This window comes from Nicotiana attenuata, chromosome 5, assembly GCF_001879085.1.
Source record: "Nicotiana attenuata strain UT chromosome 5, NIATTr2, whole genome shotgun sequence".
NCBI classification, from domain to species: Eukaryota; Viridiplantae; Streptophyta; class Magnoliopsida; order Solanales; family Solanaceae; genus Nicotiana; species Nicotiana attenuata.
Window position 1 is genome coordinate 15572470 of NC_031993.1, and position 17790 is coordinate 15590259.

At 36.8% G+C, this 17790-nt stretch overlaps 1 protein-coding gene across 4 annotated transcripts; it reads right to left on the reverse strand.

The window, feature by feature from the left end:
- LOC109225385 (ubiquitin carboxyl-terminal hydrolase 13-like) lies at positions 1694–13159 on the reverse strand. 4 transcript variants are annotated; one of them, XM_019390023.1, is made up of 15 exons: positions 13014–13159; positions 11140–11197; positions 10975–11055; positions 10770–10888; positions 10593–10672; positions 10203–10325; positions 9283–9348; positions 9071–9159; positions 8556–8664; positions 8407–8475; positions 8160–8270; positions 5664–5790; positions 5156–5303; positions 4907–5067; positions 1694–2034 (listed from the first exon to the last, which is right to left on the reverse strand). In XM_019390023.1, exons 10-15 carry the CDS (start codon positions 8449–8451, stop codon positions 1895–1897), a joined length of 732 nt encoding a protein of 243 aa, XP_019245568.1. In that variant the 5' UTR covers positions 8452–8475; positions 8556–8664; positions 9071–9159; positions 9283–9348; positions 10203–10325; positions 10593–10672; positions 10770–10888; positions 10975–11055; positions 11140–11197; positions 13014–13159; the 3' UTR covers positions 1694–1894. The 4 variants fall into 4 exon arrangements, with proteins under 4 accessions (XP_019245568.1, XP_019245571.1, XP_019245570.1 ...); XM_019390026.1 differs by lacking the exon at positions 13014–13159 and adding an exon at positions 4705–4751 and having other exon boundaries at positions 11140–12385; XM_019390025.1 differs by lacking the exon at positions 11140–11197.

Genomic DNA, 17790 nt, shown 5'->3' on the forward strand with positions numbered 1-17790 from the left:
CGGTATGGAAGAGTTAAACACAATGAGCAATTTGTTGTAAATCATTTCGTCAAACATCGGTCTCCAATTGTCCAGCCAACTTTGATATACATATATCTATCTATTAGAATAATCAAAAACGAAACTAGAGAAAACTTACTAGTTGTATGTCTTTGCCCCATGTTATACCACTGGTCTAAATAAGTGTTGTAATCATGTTTTGCATGAGATTTTAGTAGCTTAATTGCATTGTCAGCAGAGTCAATATCCTTGTTTCCTATATACACCAGTACCATATATAACATAAGCTGCCCAGTATCAAACCAACTGCAAATTTTTGAATTAGTCTCATGAATGACAGTAAAAAAATTCGATAGACATGGACCATTGTGAATTTGAAGATGTATGACATCTGTAAATGGATGTGTAATTTCAACAGTTCTCACTATGTTCTCTGGTACTACATACTCCCAGCAAGGAAAAGGAACCAGAAAATGAGGTATATGCATTTGAGCCAATTTGTCAAACAACCGATTTGCAGTGTCGCTTGAATTTTCTTCACCTTAGTGTAGACTCGCTGGTCCTATTTTTCGTCATATGAATTAGAGTTTATCTTCATTGTATCAAAAAGTTCCTCCGAGTCTATAGACAAAATCTCAGTACTAGCAATTTGTTCAATCCTTTGGGGAGTTTCAGCGAACACCTTGTCTACGACAGCAACAGACTTGTCTCCATCAACGAGAAGAGAGTCAGTTTCAAGAACTTCGGGGATTTGAGTAGATGCAGACTCAGGAGAATTAGGAATATGGCTCGGAGCAGCAAAAGGAGACACATAGGTTGCTGGAAGAATCAATGTAGCGCAACTCGCGTGGTCAACACAGGCTCGGGAAGTAACTTCCATTCTCGCCGAAGCACTGATGGTCCGTTGTCGAAATCGCATAAGCAATTTTTCCTTAAAATGCGTCCAATCGAAGAATTGTTTGTTGCGAAACAACCAATTGAACCAAGTAAGAGCTTCACCACCAAGGTAAAAGGAGGGGAGAGGTAACCAATCCTTCTCGGCGAAGCCAAGATAGGTGAAGTACCGCTCGGCCCGAAAAAGCCAGCTCAGTGCGTTGCCGTTCCCATTAAATCGATCTAATACCTCCATTGGAGTTCGATGGATGAAAGCACCAATGTAATAAGCTCAAATCCACAGTAACAATAACTGAAACCTCTCTACTCTATTATTAAGGCTGAAATGTGATTACAACTCAAATATCAAGATGTAACAACTTAGTAGCAGAATTACAATAGAAATTGCAGGAAGTAAGTAACTAGAGATAGATAGAAGAAGGGGATGAGAAGGTTAGTGTTAGAGAATAGGAGACGAGGAGAAGCAGACACTTTTCTCAACAATCGGCATGCCCCGTATCTCCCGCCGGATCCCAAATATAGTGTCCAAGCATTCTATTGGGTTGTTTAATCATTGGGCCTTTAGCTCCAGGCCCAATAGTCCCAACTGGATCAGCATCGTTCCCATAATTCCTTACTAAGCCGGGCTGGTTCACAACAGTATATTATACCCATATGTCTTGTCTGACCCAATAAGCCACGTGACACAATAATACGTTGCCAAGACATCATCTGATGCCGTTAAATTGAAGGGTAAATTTAGCAATAGAAATAATATTGTGTGTATTTTTGGACCAAAAAGTGGACGGCTACCAAACAATAGAAGTAATTTTGACCATTTTACTTAAATAAATATCTCTAAGATTGTGTGTTCATGCATTAGTAAAGAGAAGAAAAAGAGATATGAGTGATATAATAGTTGCTCATTTAAAGGAAAGCATGATAGGGAATATCTGCACATTGTCAAAATAAGATACATTTTCAGAGAAGAAGAAGAATTTTCCTTCAGCGATCACTGACTTTAAGCCATGACAACATCAGCTTCAATTATGACTCTATCATCCACAAGATAACCTCTTCCGGGATCATTTAGTGCACTTAGAAACATGAATGATTTGAACCCCCAGGCACTCTCTCCTGCCTTAAACTGGTGTTGAGTCGCTGCCACAAGTATCATAACATTAAAACAAAACAGTCAGCACTTCCACTAATCATATCACAATCCTCTATAACATAAATTCAGATCCCTCAAAAGGGAGAAACCACTGGAAGTAGCATATAAAATAAAAAGTTTCAAGTAGCATAAATTAGAAAGGTCACTAGCTTCTTTTTATTTTTAGATGGTAAAGTATATGTATACTTAAAATAAAAGCAGTACATAGGTTGTAGTGAAAACAGCAGTATATAGGTTGTAGTGAAAACCAAATTTACAAGAGGGCAAAAGAAGAAAACTGTTCTCAAGTCCTAGATAGGTCACTAGCTTATTCTTACATGAATTCAGGATATAGTCAAGAGAAATGACAATCGAAAAAAGTTTCCTTCAGAAAATCGGCCACTCATGATTTATTCTTCACCAAGGCAAGTGACTTCACACACCATCTAATCAATGATCTCAAAGAAGCTGCTTTCAAATCCTTTCCCAGAAGAGTTTGGAGGTTGAGTCTGCAGCATTTTCAAATTCGACTACAGGAAACACCATAAACTTAAAAGAAGGTCAAGATCATTTCTAGTCAGATCTTTTAGGCAGTTCCTTCCAAAGATGTATTCCATAGACCATCTACGACATTATTGCAGTCATCAAGATCCCAAAGGAGTCTTTGAAGGATCAGATATTCGATGTACTGTTTCCCGTTGAATGAAATATCATATGATCTACTCCTCTAATGAATTTGCAGAGGAACCCTATGCAGGCGGGAGGCCAAGCTTAGGTTCAACATAGAGTTGATCCTTCGGGGACCTGGGCCAAGGATTCGAGACATGGAAACACCTCCTAGCAGAAATGCAAGGAGAAGGCTAATATACATCCACTTCCCCCTGCACCCGTACTAGCAGCGTATGACGTAGGCCCTTTACTCTATATAAGGTGCAACTAGAAGAAAAGAAGAAGATAGGTCATAATAATCTTGTCTCTCACTACTGAATAAACCTATTTAAACCATTGCAATGCAAGAATTGCCTCTTGCAGGGAAGCCTATACATAAAAAGAAACACTCAAACAGAAGCTTGTTATTCTAGTGCAAGACTAGCACAATTATACCCAGCCAAAATGACTCCTTGAGGTAAGTCAGCTAACACGGAAAATTTCTATACAGTACACTCCGGCCACAGAGCTGATAATAACAACTGAAAAACCTTTTGCCAATAGAAAAAAATACTAACACCTAAGAAAACAGAGAAAATACATAAATGGTCCCTTGTGTTTGAGCCTTTACGGTAGGTCTAAAATTGCCCTTTACATATATATGTTAGATAAACTCCAAAACCGTTAGTTAACAGAGTTCCCACATCAAATACACGTGATCCAAAACAAAAAATCAAAAAAGCCAGTGAGACTATGCTCACTTTTCCCATTTCCTCACGGGAAAAAATATATTATTGATATGCATTACTCAACTATAATACAATATACTCCACATAGCACATAATACACATACGTGGGACACCCAACCTACTGTAAACATAAACTATCTAACACTCCCCCCTCAAGCCGGTGCATATAAATCATATACTCTCCTTCCTGCTACTTGTGGAGCTTTTGTTTTCTTTCTCATTTAACTGCTCAACTTCTACTTCATGAATGGCAGTGAGAATATTCAACCCTTTCCTGATTTGTGTTGCTCTTCCTTTCAGATCTTAACATGTTCAACAGCACTTCTTAAGTAGAGCTGTCTTATTCATTTGCTAGAAACGAGGGCATGGATTAATTCTAAGAGTAGAAATCTGAGCATTAATTCTGTCTCTACACCTTTTCACAGCTCCACAATTGCTCCTAGGTGTACAGTGAAATTTCCATTTAAGTAACTAACGGTGTCATGATTTAGCTTAACAAAGACCAGAGGTGCTCACTTCTGATTAAGTTAAAGGACCAAATATGCTCAGTGGTACATTTAAAGGAAGACCTAAACTCAAACATAAGGGACCACTATGTCATTTTCTCTAAGAAAATACATAAAAGAAGATATTGTCTATAAAATCTCTGCATATTATTCCTACAGTGCCTTTGAGGGGTTAGAAAATGATTTTGTACGGTTGAGGAATAGTCCCTTGTTCTTAGTTCGCTTTTGTTCACCATAAAGTTCTTGCATATAGAAGATTAGGTGACATTTTTAAGAACATATTATACTGTAGGTTCTCTACTTACTCGTATATGTCTTGTATATGGGAGTTTTTCCCACATTAACAAAATTATTTACCTCATCAGGAAAAAATGACTAGTGCAGTAGGTCTTGATCAACATCCACACAGTGGCCGACATGATTGAATTTACTGAAAAGATCTTTCCAGAATCAATTAGATATGCCAGTCCTAAATAGGCCTTTTAGAAAATGCTACAGGTAAAGAAAATAATGATAAAGGTGAACCTATTAAGTTTTCCAGCAAAACAAAGAAAAGAAACTCATGGAGAATAAGCATCACAATACTGAAGCATGTCGGCAGAAGAATAGAGCAGTAATACATTTCATGAACCCACATCATTGTTGGAGCACTTCTTGAAATTAACAGCCAAATGAAAACCTAAATCGCATGTGTCCAAACTATAATACAAGGGTCGAAGTTCATTTATTAATTTGTTCCTTATGGATGAAAAAAAAATATCTAAAGAAATACTACCTGAAATAAGTTATCCAGAAAAGTCTCAGTTTGATAATTCTCCACAGCTGACAATGAGGAAAATCAGAGAAATCTAACACAACACATCCATATACAAATGGCTTAAACTATACAGTGGTTAAATCAACTATAGATTTTCCCTCATTTTAAACTCATGCACAAAATTCATACCTTATTTTATACAAGAAATGAGATCTCTGACCTTTTTTCACAGTTAACTTGTTCTGAACTTGATTGAGAACAGCTAAGCTAAACAGAGCACATCTACTCCACCCGTAAGGCAATCTTGCAGAATCTGCCACATCCAAGTAGATTGATAAACAGTCTACTACATTGTTCCCTTTTGGGAATATCCATATCCTCCTGCCAGACACAATGCACCATATAGTACATCAATATCATATAAATTTGTAAAGCAATCCACTAAAAAGCAGGATGTTGAAATAATTACCATTTATATCCTCCTACATTAAAAACTTCAGAGTACAACTCCTTCACCATCAACCTTGAAAAATTATTGATAGTCCAAGTGAACCGGACTGCCTCAAGATCATCCACCGCCTGTACATCAACCATACTTGCTGTGCCCGCTGGTGCAACTGCCAAAAAATAAAGCGTGCAAAATTTATGAAAGATGGAGAAAAGATAAAATATCAGTCAAACAATCAACATCTCAATCCTAAATTTGTTGGAGTCGCTGGTATGAATCCTCTACATATGTTGCTCAATTCGCGTCCATTTCATTCTAATACTGGTAAGTGCAAATTACACATACTACAATTCAATCAACGTAAAGATGTGTAGCCATTCACATATATTCTACTAGTGGAGTAAGAAAACTGATACCCAATAATAAGTGAGACAAATCCATACATTATTACTTAATATAAGAGAGAGAGAGAGAGAGAGAGAGAGAGAGAGAGAGAGAGAGAGAGAGAGTGTAAAAGTAGGTGAGATACCTTCGATAGGCTGATGTCTCTTAGTAGGAAAGTCGGAACTAGGAACATCCACTTCCAGCTCTTCCGGCAGCGAAAGACGAAGCAAAGTAATAAATTTCGATCCAACAAAGATGGACAATTTGATTATCTTTCACATTTAAAGAGAGAATTTAGGTAAAGTTTACACCCAGTAGCATCATATTATTAAACTCAACACATATTCATCCAAAGGATCAATTTTTTTGGGAACTCCACCCAGCAAAGAACCTTTAAACAAAAACACACAAAACAGAGTAGAACTATAAAATAAGTGAATTCACGGAGCAACAGAGCGGATTAAATTTGGCACCATGGCATTTTAGAGAAATTCAAATCAATTTCACACAATGACAGCGGCTTAAAGCTATTTTTTTTAAAAAAAATACGTGAAACAGAGTAAAACTGTAAGGACAAAATGAATTCATACAGCAAGACAGATAATGAATTGAGTCACTATCACATTTTAAAGAAACTTTAGGTCAATTTCACAAAGCAATCACAACAGAGTTTTAAAAAAATAAAAAATCAATATTTTAAAAACTAAACCAACCAATCTACTTTAACAAAAAAGAATATGCGAATAGAGCACAGCTGTAAAAGCAAAGTGAGTTCACAGAGCAAAAATTACAGAGAGATGGAGAGAAAGATTACATCTATAGAAAGAGGAGCGAGGTGAGTCATTAGCGGGGAACAGCGACCGTCAAATTGGCGGCTAATATGAGATATTTTAATAATTGAGAACTCAATGTATGTTGGAGGAATTTATATGTTTGGGATGATATATTGAAGCTTTTTGTTGAGTTCAAGTTCTTTGTGACGAGGAAAGGGGGGAGGATTGTTGTTAAATATTATAGTAATTGAATGTGTGTCTATTTCAAAACATCTTCATGTCATTGATAGACATTCCTAGAGTACTAACAGTTGATTTTCTTACCAACGAAAGGTGTGATAGGATAGTTGGAACCTTTTATCTTAGCTAGAGGTTTCATAAAGAGTGTTTTGCCTTCTTAGGGCGTCTACCTGACATGAATGTGAATTAGTCAAGTGTGTGAATTTCAAATTCTGGTCTACATAAAAATTTTGTCAAAATTTTAATTTTTTTCTTGGATGCTTAAATATCTTCATTGTATTTATCCAATATTATCTATTTTTTGGTCTTTAGGTTAAAAGTAACTTTATATTGGTGTCATCCAGGTTTCTATAAAATTCACATTTAAAACAGACATTTTATAAGAAAAAGAAAAGATTTGTTAAGTGGAAGTGTTCTTGTGTTGAAAATTATTATGAACTTAACACCTTGTCTAGAGTTTGTTTGAATCACTTGATGTTCTGGGACGCCTGTATCGTGGATGGACAAGAAACAAGTGTTATTGCTGGACCAATTACAACTTGAATTATTTGATCTTGAATTTCCTTAAACAAAATGTGAAATTCTAATCTCACCATAAGGATTTTTCTTATCAACTTTCAAATAAGATTTAGTATTACCAACATAGTAAACCCTTATCTTTGAATTCCTCCTCCATAATTATCACAGATTGGCATGGGTTGCCATACTTCTTGTTGCCTTTACTTTGTATCAACTTCTGTTGTTGTATGCCTTCCAATTTATGAGGCCAGTTGCCAAAAATACACTACTAGAATTTATCTAATTTCGCATGGCAGAAGATCTGTCGGAATACCGACAAAAATTCAGATGGCAAGAAATACTACGTTGCCGATGGAAGTCGTCCGAATCCGTCAGAAGACTTGTGGCGCCAGTTCAGGGGAAAAACTAAGCAACTTTTTTCAGGCGGCTAGCCGACAGACATTTATTAAATACATAAATTATTTATTGTTTAATAAATTTTCACCGTCCGACATGTACAAGTATAAAATAATTTAACCATTTAGAATTTTAGGACGGCTAGCCACATCGTACTTACTGAGATAAGTGATTTCCTAAGGGGACTCGACTAGCTGTCCAGAAATCTTTTACTCTCTAACCCTTACACCCCCCCTTCTATTACTCTCCTCCAAGAAATCTTTTGCCGGCCATTCAAGAGCTTCCACCGACCACCATCTTTTCCATCCAATCACTACTTTCCCAGCACCGTTCCTTGGAAGAAAACCTCCAAAATAGAGAGTAAGGAAGCCGATCAATAGCCGGACTTCCTCACCGAGAAACCAAATTCTGGTGGAGCTCTCGCTCTTGCAAGTGATTCATGGCTCCTGCTTCGGCATATGCTGCTGTGGTTCGTCACTTAAAAATGCTCCAATAGGTAAGCTCTACATTTTTACATGTCTTTAATCTTTCTCCTTCTCTTTCTCTTGGCTATGTTGCTTGCCGGGTTCGGTTGTATGGTTAAGTCAAAGCGAGCAAAATAAAGTACAGCAGGCGTACTAGCAAAGATATAGCCATCAACAAAATCTATGGCAATGCTGTAACAATCTTTCATACTCCAATGATAATATCACAATTGGAGCGTTCGCACATACCTGGCGATTGTGCACATACTCCAAAAACGAAGGAACATCAGGAAAGCGATATTGCTCACTGCAGTGATTTCGAAGGGATTTCTGAAAGCAAATTATATCCCCATCTCCTATCTGCAAAGCCAGAGCAGTATTGCATAAAAAAATTCTTTGGTACTATATCCAGCAGAAGAAACAAAAAGAAAAAACCATTGAAATAAATTGACTATGCATAAAAAACCCCAAACAACTGGCAATTGATTGCGCATACCTCACACTCACAAAAACTCAGCTTACTGTCAATGCGTTCACACATCACGTTGGGTTCAAATTTTATTTCCTGTGAATAACAAAATCTTAAAAATCACATATCATACGTTAAGAGTTAAAAAGTGGTAGCAAGAGAAGAAGAAAATTAACCTCGAAAAGTTCGATTTCTTCGTCAGGCGAAAAGCCAACCAACTCATTTAGCTTTGTTAGTATCTGCAGTGGCTTGCCACTTTCTTTTACAAAAAGCCGTCCAACATACCTGACAACAAAAAGGTAATTAAATGGAGATAGACCAAAAACCTCATCCACATCATGGCTTCTCGTATGCGGCCCCATGCAGTTGGACTTTAACAGCACTTCAAGTTTCAAATTCATTAAATTCTGAACTAACACTACTAATATGAAGCGTCATCAAGTGCAAAGCTTTGACCTAGTCTTCTTCTTCTTTTTTCTTTTTGCCCCTTTTTTGTTATATCCTCATGCTAACTCCAGTGTCACATTCATTCTCTACAAAGTCGTTTTAGACCTCTAGATTGAGCAAAAGTATAAAGCACCTTTCCATGTGGTCGTGTTGTCTCAAAATAAATAAGGAGATCCCAAATTCAAACATGAAAATCACTACTTTAGTGAAAGTATTCCAGCTATAGAGAAGCAAGATGCAATACCTTATCTTCTCTTTCAAGGGGTCATAAAGTTTGAAAAATAGAAGGATATCTTCCTTGGTCTTCTCTAGTGGAGGAAAAGGTCGCAAATCCTGCAAATATACACAAAATAAAATAAAACGCAAACGTAAAATATGTGGAATAAAGCATCACAGAGAAAACATGCAACATATGAATCGCCAAAAGGGAAGACAAGTAGGAAAGTGATGCATTACCAGGCATAATTCTACTTCCAGAAACAGTTTTAACTCAGCATTATTCTTGTCTCTCAGTTGACCAACCTGAAAACACATAATGTAAAATCATTAACATTGAGTTAATCAAGTAGACCCATTGTTTAACAAACTATAGAAACCATGCACTACAGAAGAATGGCAGGAAAAAATAATCATAATACCCACCACAATTGTCACACTTCAACAAAATCACTTTCAAGGGGGCCGAGGGGTCGCAATACTTAGTCCAATCAAAAAACATGTCTGGAGGGTGGGGAGGAGGGAGTTAAGGGGAGACAGAGAGGTAGTGAGGGAGCAATGGACTTGTGGACCAGCAATGGATGAAACAACATGGTCAGAGGAATATTGATCCTATTCACCAGAAACTGAAGACATCTATTTTGCTAAGCAACAGGAAATTGGTTGATGCCAAGCTCTAGATCAGAATTTTCAGGAGACAGAGTTACGATTGCAAAAATTATTATATTCCTTAGTCGATCAGGATCCACATAGCTTTTTTTGGTAAAGGTGCCTGCTATCTCCCACATGTACCGAGTTGAATCCACATAACTATATTACTTTCTTTATACTTGCAAAAACATACAAATTGATTATCCCCGACTATAGCCTCTTTTTTCGGGAGAAGACAGATCGAGTACGAGAAATTGTTGAATCAAACTGTCCCATATAGCTGCGGACCATACATGGAGATGTATGGTAATGTCAGATAGCTTCACACCACTGACAAGAATATCATGCTAAGGTCATTCCTTTTTATTTCATGTGATAGGATAATCCAAGGAGAACAAATTTTATGTAGAAGATTAAACATGAAATATACAAAGAACATCACCATTAAAACTGCACTCATTAGACGAAGAGCACACTCCAGAAAGACAGCATTGTCAGAAAGAACTTACGGATTGAGTTTGCTCTTGAGCTGTCGATGTACGATTAGGCCGATACGTATGGTTCTGGCGTTTTGCCCATATCCAGTAACGTTGAAATTGCACCGGTATACCCAATTCCTTAGCAACTTCCTCCTGGAAACAGATGTACCATCAGACACATGCCATACTTAAGACTTACAGTGATTGACCAATGACATTCATAAAAAATATGTTTATCTTGTCTGCTGAGAGAGCACTAGTAATTGTGTGAACCCTCACAACCTAACCATTAGAACTTCATATTCTCAATTTTTATGATTGTTTGTATTCTCCTCCCATTTGACATATATTAATTATTAGCACTCAGAATGCGAAGTTTATCTTTTAACTCGATACAAAACACAAGTTACAGAAGTTTACCTTCCATATTTCAAGTTGTTGAAGAAACAAATTTCAGACGCCTCTCTATTAAACAAGGGCAAACTGAATTCATTCTCATGCTGTACATATAATTGCTCGTCATGTTTGGTAAAAGCAGTATGACTATAACTTTTCAAATCTATGAGAAAAGGAAATGCAACAGAATGACAATTGTACCTTGAATTGAGTAAATGGTATCTGTTTCTGAATACGAAAAGTACGCACTTTATCATGACCACAAGATCAAAATCAATCTCCTTTCCGATTTGTTCACCAAGATCTTCATCACGAGCTACCTGAAAATGAAATGATATTTTCAGTTAAACTTTTCTAAATATAAAGATACAAGAAGTAAGCATAGAGACTAAAAGTTGAAAGAAACCTTGATGATTGTGTAGAGATGATCCTCTACTTTCTCCTTTCTCTTTTGTTCCTTTTCTTCTTGCTCTTTCTTCAGTGTTAGCTGAAAGTTGAGGTTGATAAAAGATTACTACAACTGAACCAATAGAATGAGAAACTAAATCAACAGTATTGAGTATAAACCCACCCTGAGATGCTCGGCTATGTCCTTCACATCCACATTGCATATAATCTTTTCCTTGTCACTTTCACGTATGTAAACAAGCACATACGCGTTTTAATATTTATAAAAGTGAATGGTGAATTTGCTAAAATATTGACTAAAGTGTAGACTACTCGACTTTATCGAATTTCCAACGGCTGGAAATACTACATTATCACTGGACAGCCGTCAGAATCCATCGGAAGACTTGTGGTGCCAGTTTGAGGGAAAATTTTAGCACTACTTTTCAATCGGCTTCCCAACGGAAACTTACTAGAGAACCAATCTAACAAAGCTTAACAGTTTTGATCAATCTTTCGCGTTTAAAAAAGAGAAATTTACTTCAATTTTACACCCCAATAGCATCGGATATTAAATTCAGCATATATCCATCCCAAAGATCATTTTTCCGAAACTCCACCAAGCAAAGCACCTTAGAACAGAAACAAGCAAAACAAACCGTAAAATCCAAGAAAGTTACAGAACAACTTAGTGGATTAAGCATCACAATCGCACTTCAGAGAAACTTTGGTCAATTTCAAAGTGCAATCTTCTTGCAAAACTACACCAAATAAAGCTACTTTAAACCAAAAACATAATAACGCAAAACAAAGTAAAACTGGAAAAAAATGAATTTACACAGCAACACGGCCAATAAATTCAGTCAGCATCGTATTTTAAAGAAATTTTAGGTCAATTTCACACCACAATCACGGCTGCTTATATTCAGCAACTATAAATTTAAATAAATAAAAAAGGAAATCATAAACATTGCAAAGCAACACCAAATGAAGTTACTTTAACCCCAAAAAGAATACACAAAACAGAGTAAAACTTGGGGGGAAATGAAGTAACAGAGCAACACGGCTACTAAATCCATTCAGTATGGCTTTTTAAAAGAAAGCTTTGGTCAATTTCACACCACAATCACAGCGGACTAAATTCAGCATCTATAAATAAATAAATAAAATCAATATTTTCACAACTAAACCAAGCACAGCTACTTTAAACAAAAAAAATACGCAAAAGAGAGTAGAACTGTAAAAACAAAGTGAATTCACACAGCAACACGGCTAATAAACTCAGTAACAATCACATTTTAAAAGAAATTTTAGGTCAATTTCACACCACAATCACAACAAAGTGCAAACTATGGGTGTGCTTGGTATGGAGGAAACTAATGTTTTTCAATTTTCCGATGTTTTTGGAAAACATTTTAATACTTAAATACCAGGAAAGTGACTTCCCTAGTGGGAACAGGGAAAAATAAGTTCCATAAGCGACATTCCATCCTGATTGTCTCGTCCCCACCCCCAACACCTCGGCTCCACCCCTGTCCCCTCCCCCTACACCCCGACCCCCCCACCCCAACCCCCATACCACCCCCACTTCCATTTCATCTCATTCCCTGCCCCACCACACCACTTCCACCCACACGAGAAGTTTTATTTTGTGTCTCGTACAACTGAGACTAGTTGTATGAGGCTACTTTTTGTCTCACAAACTAGTGTCAGTTACTAGTCAGTTGTATGAGACACAAAATAAAATTTTCCCACCCACACTAACCAACCAACCCCACCCTATAGTGTTTACCTATATTAGATATAAATACTCTTGGGACAATACTTTCCGCATACTTACCAAATACCGAAAAAAAACACTTATTTTCTAGGAAAATATTTATAAGGAAAACATTTTTTGTGGAAACCAAACACACCTTATATTCAGCACTTATATTTTCGACACCAGGAAAAGCTACTGTAAACAAAAAATACGCAGAACAGAGTAAAACTGTAAAAGCAAATAAGTTCACAGAGCAAAAATTACAGAGGGATGAAGAGGAAGATAATTACACCTACCGGAGGAGGAGCAAGGAGAGCCATTGCCTGAGAACTGTTACCGTACGATCAGTGGCGAATGGGAGAAACTTCCGTGCTTGAGAATTCAGTGCATGTGTGAATAGTGTGATGAGAGTGAACGTTGGGTAAAGGATGAGGAAGAGGAAGAGTTAGTGAAAATAAAGAGGTTTACTTTGGGGGTGTTTCGTGATTTCAAGAGGCGTTTACGGAACTGTAGATGAGTGCCATGTGTTAAAATCTATTTTAATGGTCAAGATCTTACTTTGCACTTTTTCTAAGCTAGCTTTTGAAAATATATTTGATTGAAACAAAGAGCTTTTGAAATCATGTTAAAAAATAATTTTTGAAAGTTAAATTTGTGTTTGCACATACATTTTATTTGAAAAAAACTTGAAATTTTGGAAGTGGAAGAAAAAATTTCACCTGAGAACTTGAAAAAAATAACTTCAATTTTTTTTGAAAAACTGGTCATGTTCTATGAACAAAGAGTGCTTTCAAATTATTATTTTTTTTGAAAAAATGCACCCAAAATCTATGGCCAAACGGGTGCTAAATCTATTTTTTATATTAAACATCGATTAATAAAAATATAGGCTTTCTTCGAGAAGTTTTATTGTGTGCCTCACACAACTGACATTAGTTGTGTGAGACACATTTTTGTCTCACAAATTTGTGGACGCCAATCTTACATTTTTAGATTTATAAAATTGTGAGACAAAAAAGAGGACTCATCAGAGGCGGATCTAGGATTTGAAGGTTGCGGGTGCTATATTATTTTGTACGTAGATGTATTACTATTATTTATACGGTCCAAAAAGGGTAAATGTCCATTTTGATCAACTTTGGATTTTGATTCGGGTTATTCATCGTTTCAGTTTATACAGACAAATATAATGAACGAAAAAAAATATACAGACAAATATAACAAACCAAATCCGAAGCCGAGCCGAGCCGAGCCGAGCGAGCGAGCGACGACGACGACGGCGCGAGGCTTGCCTTCTTCTCAACTCTTTATGAGCTAGAAGAAGAGCAATTGCTTATATACCCATCAAAAACCTTTTCCTCTTCCAATATGGGACAATGTCCCTTTGCCAAGGGGGGAAACTTAAAATATCACTCAAAAATTTCATTTCCCTCCATTTTCTATTCACCCTCTTCTAAGTATTTAATATAATTAAATACATAAAACCCAACAATCCCCCACATGAATGGGGAATGGCTATATCACGGAAACATGCATGAAAAACTGTGTGATTCGCAAGCATGGATTAATTGCATCTGGATAAGTAGGTTTCCCTTTGAACTTTCCGTAGTAAACTTATGTCGGATATACTCGATCAATCGGTAGATTTGATATCTTTGAACCGTCGAACTTTAGTGTATACCTAGACAACCGCAAGTCACACAACCAACCCTTAACCGTCTTTGGTTCTCATTGTTGTGTTCGTTTAAGCCATGAACACCGCCTGGTTTCATAAGTGCGTAGAGAACTGGCCTTCCAAAGTTCTCCTTGAAGTGGCTAACACTTCACACTTACATAGGTGATTCCTAAACGTGTCATCCCATAGATACACTATTTGATATACCCCCGTATCAAATTTAAAAATCATTAAAAAGCCTTAATGTTTTATCCTTGGTACTGAACATTGTCTCATCACGAGAATGGACCAAAAGTTTAGTTGACAATGTTGAACCGTCATTAATGACTTTGTTTGATCTCCTTGAACCTAGATCTTGGGATCTCCAGTCTTCTAGGTAGAGTTACCGCCACTATGACTTGTTCTCGGCCATGGTCCCATTCCCCTTGATGATTTCTCAACTACCTCTCTAGTTAGGCCTTTTGTAAGTGGATCCGACACATTATCACTTGACTTTACATAACCAATCGTGATAATTCCTCTAGAGAGTAATTGCCTAACGGTTTTATGTCTTCGTCGTATATGACGAGATTTATCGTTATACATAACGCTCCCAGCCCTTCCAATTGCCGCTTGACTATCGCAATGTATGCATATTGGTGCCAATGTTTTGGGCCAAAATGGAATATTTTCCAAGAAATTCCGGATCCATTCAGCTTCTTCACCAGCTTTATCTAAAGCTATGAATTCAGCCTCCATTGTAGATCGGGCAATACAAGTTTGTTTGGACGACTTTCAAGATACCGGTCCTCCACCAATAGTGAATACATATCCACTTGTGGACTTGAAATCAGTTGATCCGGTGATCCAATTTTCATCACAGTATCCCTCAATGACCGTAGGATATTTACTGTAGTGCAAAGCAAAGTCCTGGGTATGTACTAAATACCCCAAAACTCGTTTCATGGCCATCCAATGAGATTGACCTGGATTGCTCGTATATCGACTCAATTTACTTATAGCACAAGCTATATCTGGTCGTGTACAATTCATGATGTACATTAAGCAACCCAACACACGATAATAATCCAATTGTGATATGCTTTGGCCTTTGTTCTTTGCTAATGCAAGATTCACGTCAATTGGAGTCTTTGCAACTTTAAAGCCTAAGTGCTTGAATTTTTCAAGTACTGTCTTAATATAATGAGATTGTGACAATGCCAGACCTTGAGAAGTCTTATGGATCTTAATTCCCAGAATTAAATCAGCAACTCCCAAGTCTTTCATATCAAACTTGCCAGTTAGCATGCGCTTAGTCGCATTTATATTGGCAATGTCATTACTCATTATCAGCATATCATCCACATATAAGCAAACAATGACTATGTGATTTGGAACATTTTTAATGTACACACATTTATCACATTCATTTATTTTAAAACCATTTGACAATATTATTTGGTCAAATTTCGCATGTCATTGTTTGGGTGCTTGTTTTAGTCCGTAAAGGGACTTAACAAGTCTACATACCTTCTTTTCTTTACCTGGAACCACAAAACCTTAAGGTTGTTCCATGTAAATTTCTTCCTCCAACTCTCCATTTAAGAAGGATGTCTTAACATCCATTTGATGAATTTCAAGACCATAAACTGCAGCTAATGCTACTAATGTTCGTATGGACGTAATTCTTGTAACTGGAGAGTATGTATCGAAATAGTCAAGACCTTCTCGTTGTCTATACCCTTTGACCACAAGTCTTGCCTTAAATTTGTCAATAGTGCCATCATCTTTCATTTTCCTCTTAAAGATCCATTTAAAACCCAACGGTTTATTTCTAAGAGGAAGATCAACCAATTCCCATGTATGGTTGTTCAGTATGGATTCTATTTCACTATTGACTGCCTCTTTCCAAAACAATGATTCCGAAGAAGACATAGCTTCTTTAAATGTTTGAGGCTCATTTTCCAATAAGAAAGTCACAAAATCTGGTCCAAATGAAGTAGACGTTCTTTGACGTTTACTACGTCTTGGATCCTCCTGGTTAAGTGTACTTTCTTTTGTTTCTTCCCGAGGTCGTTTAGATCCTTCACCAATCGACTCACATTCCTTTTTATACGGATATATATTTTCAAAGAACTCAGCATTATCTGATTCTATAACCGTATTATTATGAATGTCGGGATTTTCTGATTTATGAACCAGAAATCGATATGCTTTACTATTAGTCGCATATCCTATGAAAACACAATCAACGGTTTTCCATCCTATTTTTACCCTTTTGGGTTTAGGAACTTTGCACTTTTTGCCTAAACACCCCCCACACCTTTTAAAAATAATTCCAAAGTTTGGGCTTCCTTCCTTTCCATTTTTCATATGGAATGGATTGTGTTTTGCTATGGGGTACTCGATTTAGTATTCGGCTAGCCGTAAGAACGGCTTCCCCCCACAAGTTCTGTGGCAAACCAGAACTTATCAATAAAGCGTTCATCATCTCCTTTAATGAACGATTCTTTCTTTCGGCAATCCCATTGGATTGGGCCGTGTAAGGGGCCGTTGTTTGATGAATAATTTCATATTTTAAACATATTTGTTCAAAAGGAGATTCTTATTCACCACCCCTACCACTTCTTATCATTTTGATTTTCTTGTTAGGTTGCGTTTCAACTTTATTTTTGTATTGCTTGAATGCGTCTATCGCTTCATCTTTACTATTAAGTAAGTAAACATAGCAATATCTAGTACTATCGTCAATAAAAGTTATGAAATACTTCTTTCCACCGCGAGATGGTATTGACTTTATATCGTAAATATCTGTGTGAATTAAGTCTAAAGGATCTGAATTCCTTTCAACTGACTTATAAGGATGTTTAACATACTTAGATTCTACACATATTTGACATTTTGATTTGTCGCATTCAAATTTAGGCAATACTTCCAAGTTAATCATTTTCCGCAAGGTTTTATAATTAACATGACCCAAACGTATATGCCACAATTCATTTGACTCAAGTAAGTAAGATGAAGCTGAAATTTTATTATTATTTTCATCAACCATTACATTCAGCTTGAAAAGGCCCTCAGTGAGATAACCTTTTCCTACAAACATTTCGTTCTTACTTATTACAACCTTATCGGAAACAAAAACACATTTAAAACCATTCTTAACAAGAAGTCCAACAGAGACTAAATTTTTCCTAATCTCGGGAACATGAAGGACGACGTTCAAAGTCACCACTTTGCCGGAAGTCATTTTGAGAAATATCTTCCCACATCATTCAATCTTCGCCTTTGCACCATTTTCTATAGAAAGCGTCTCATCGGGTCCAACAGGAGCATAAGTAGCAAAAGCTTCTCTAACAGCACAAACATGGCGAGTGGCTCCAGAATCAATCCACCACTCTTTAGGATTGCCCACCAAG

Excerpts from the sequence above, each read along its gene's own strand:
- LOC109225385 (XM_019390025.1), bottom strand. The coding sequence starts at position 8,451 with ATGTGTGAACGCATTGACAGTAAGCTGAGTTTTTGTGAGTGTGAG. Across the intron at positions 5,304-5,663 it reads GAGACATCAGCCTATCGAAG|TTGCACCAGCGGGCACAGCA; the intron begins GTATCTCACCTA and ends ATTTTTTGGCAG. Across the intron at positions 2,035-4,906 it reads CAAGTTAACTGTGAAAAAAG|CGACTCAACACCAGTTTAAG; the intron begins GTCAGAGATCTC and ends TACTTGTGGCAG.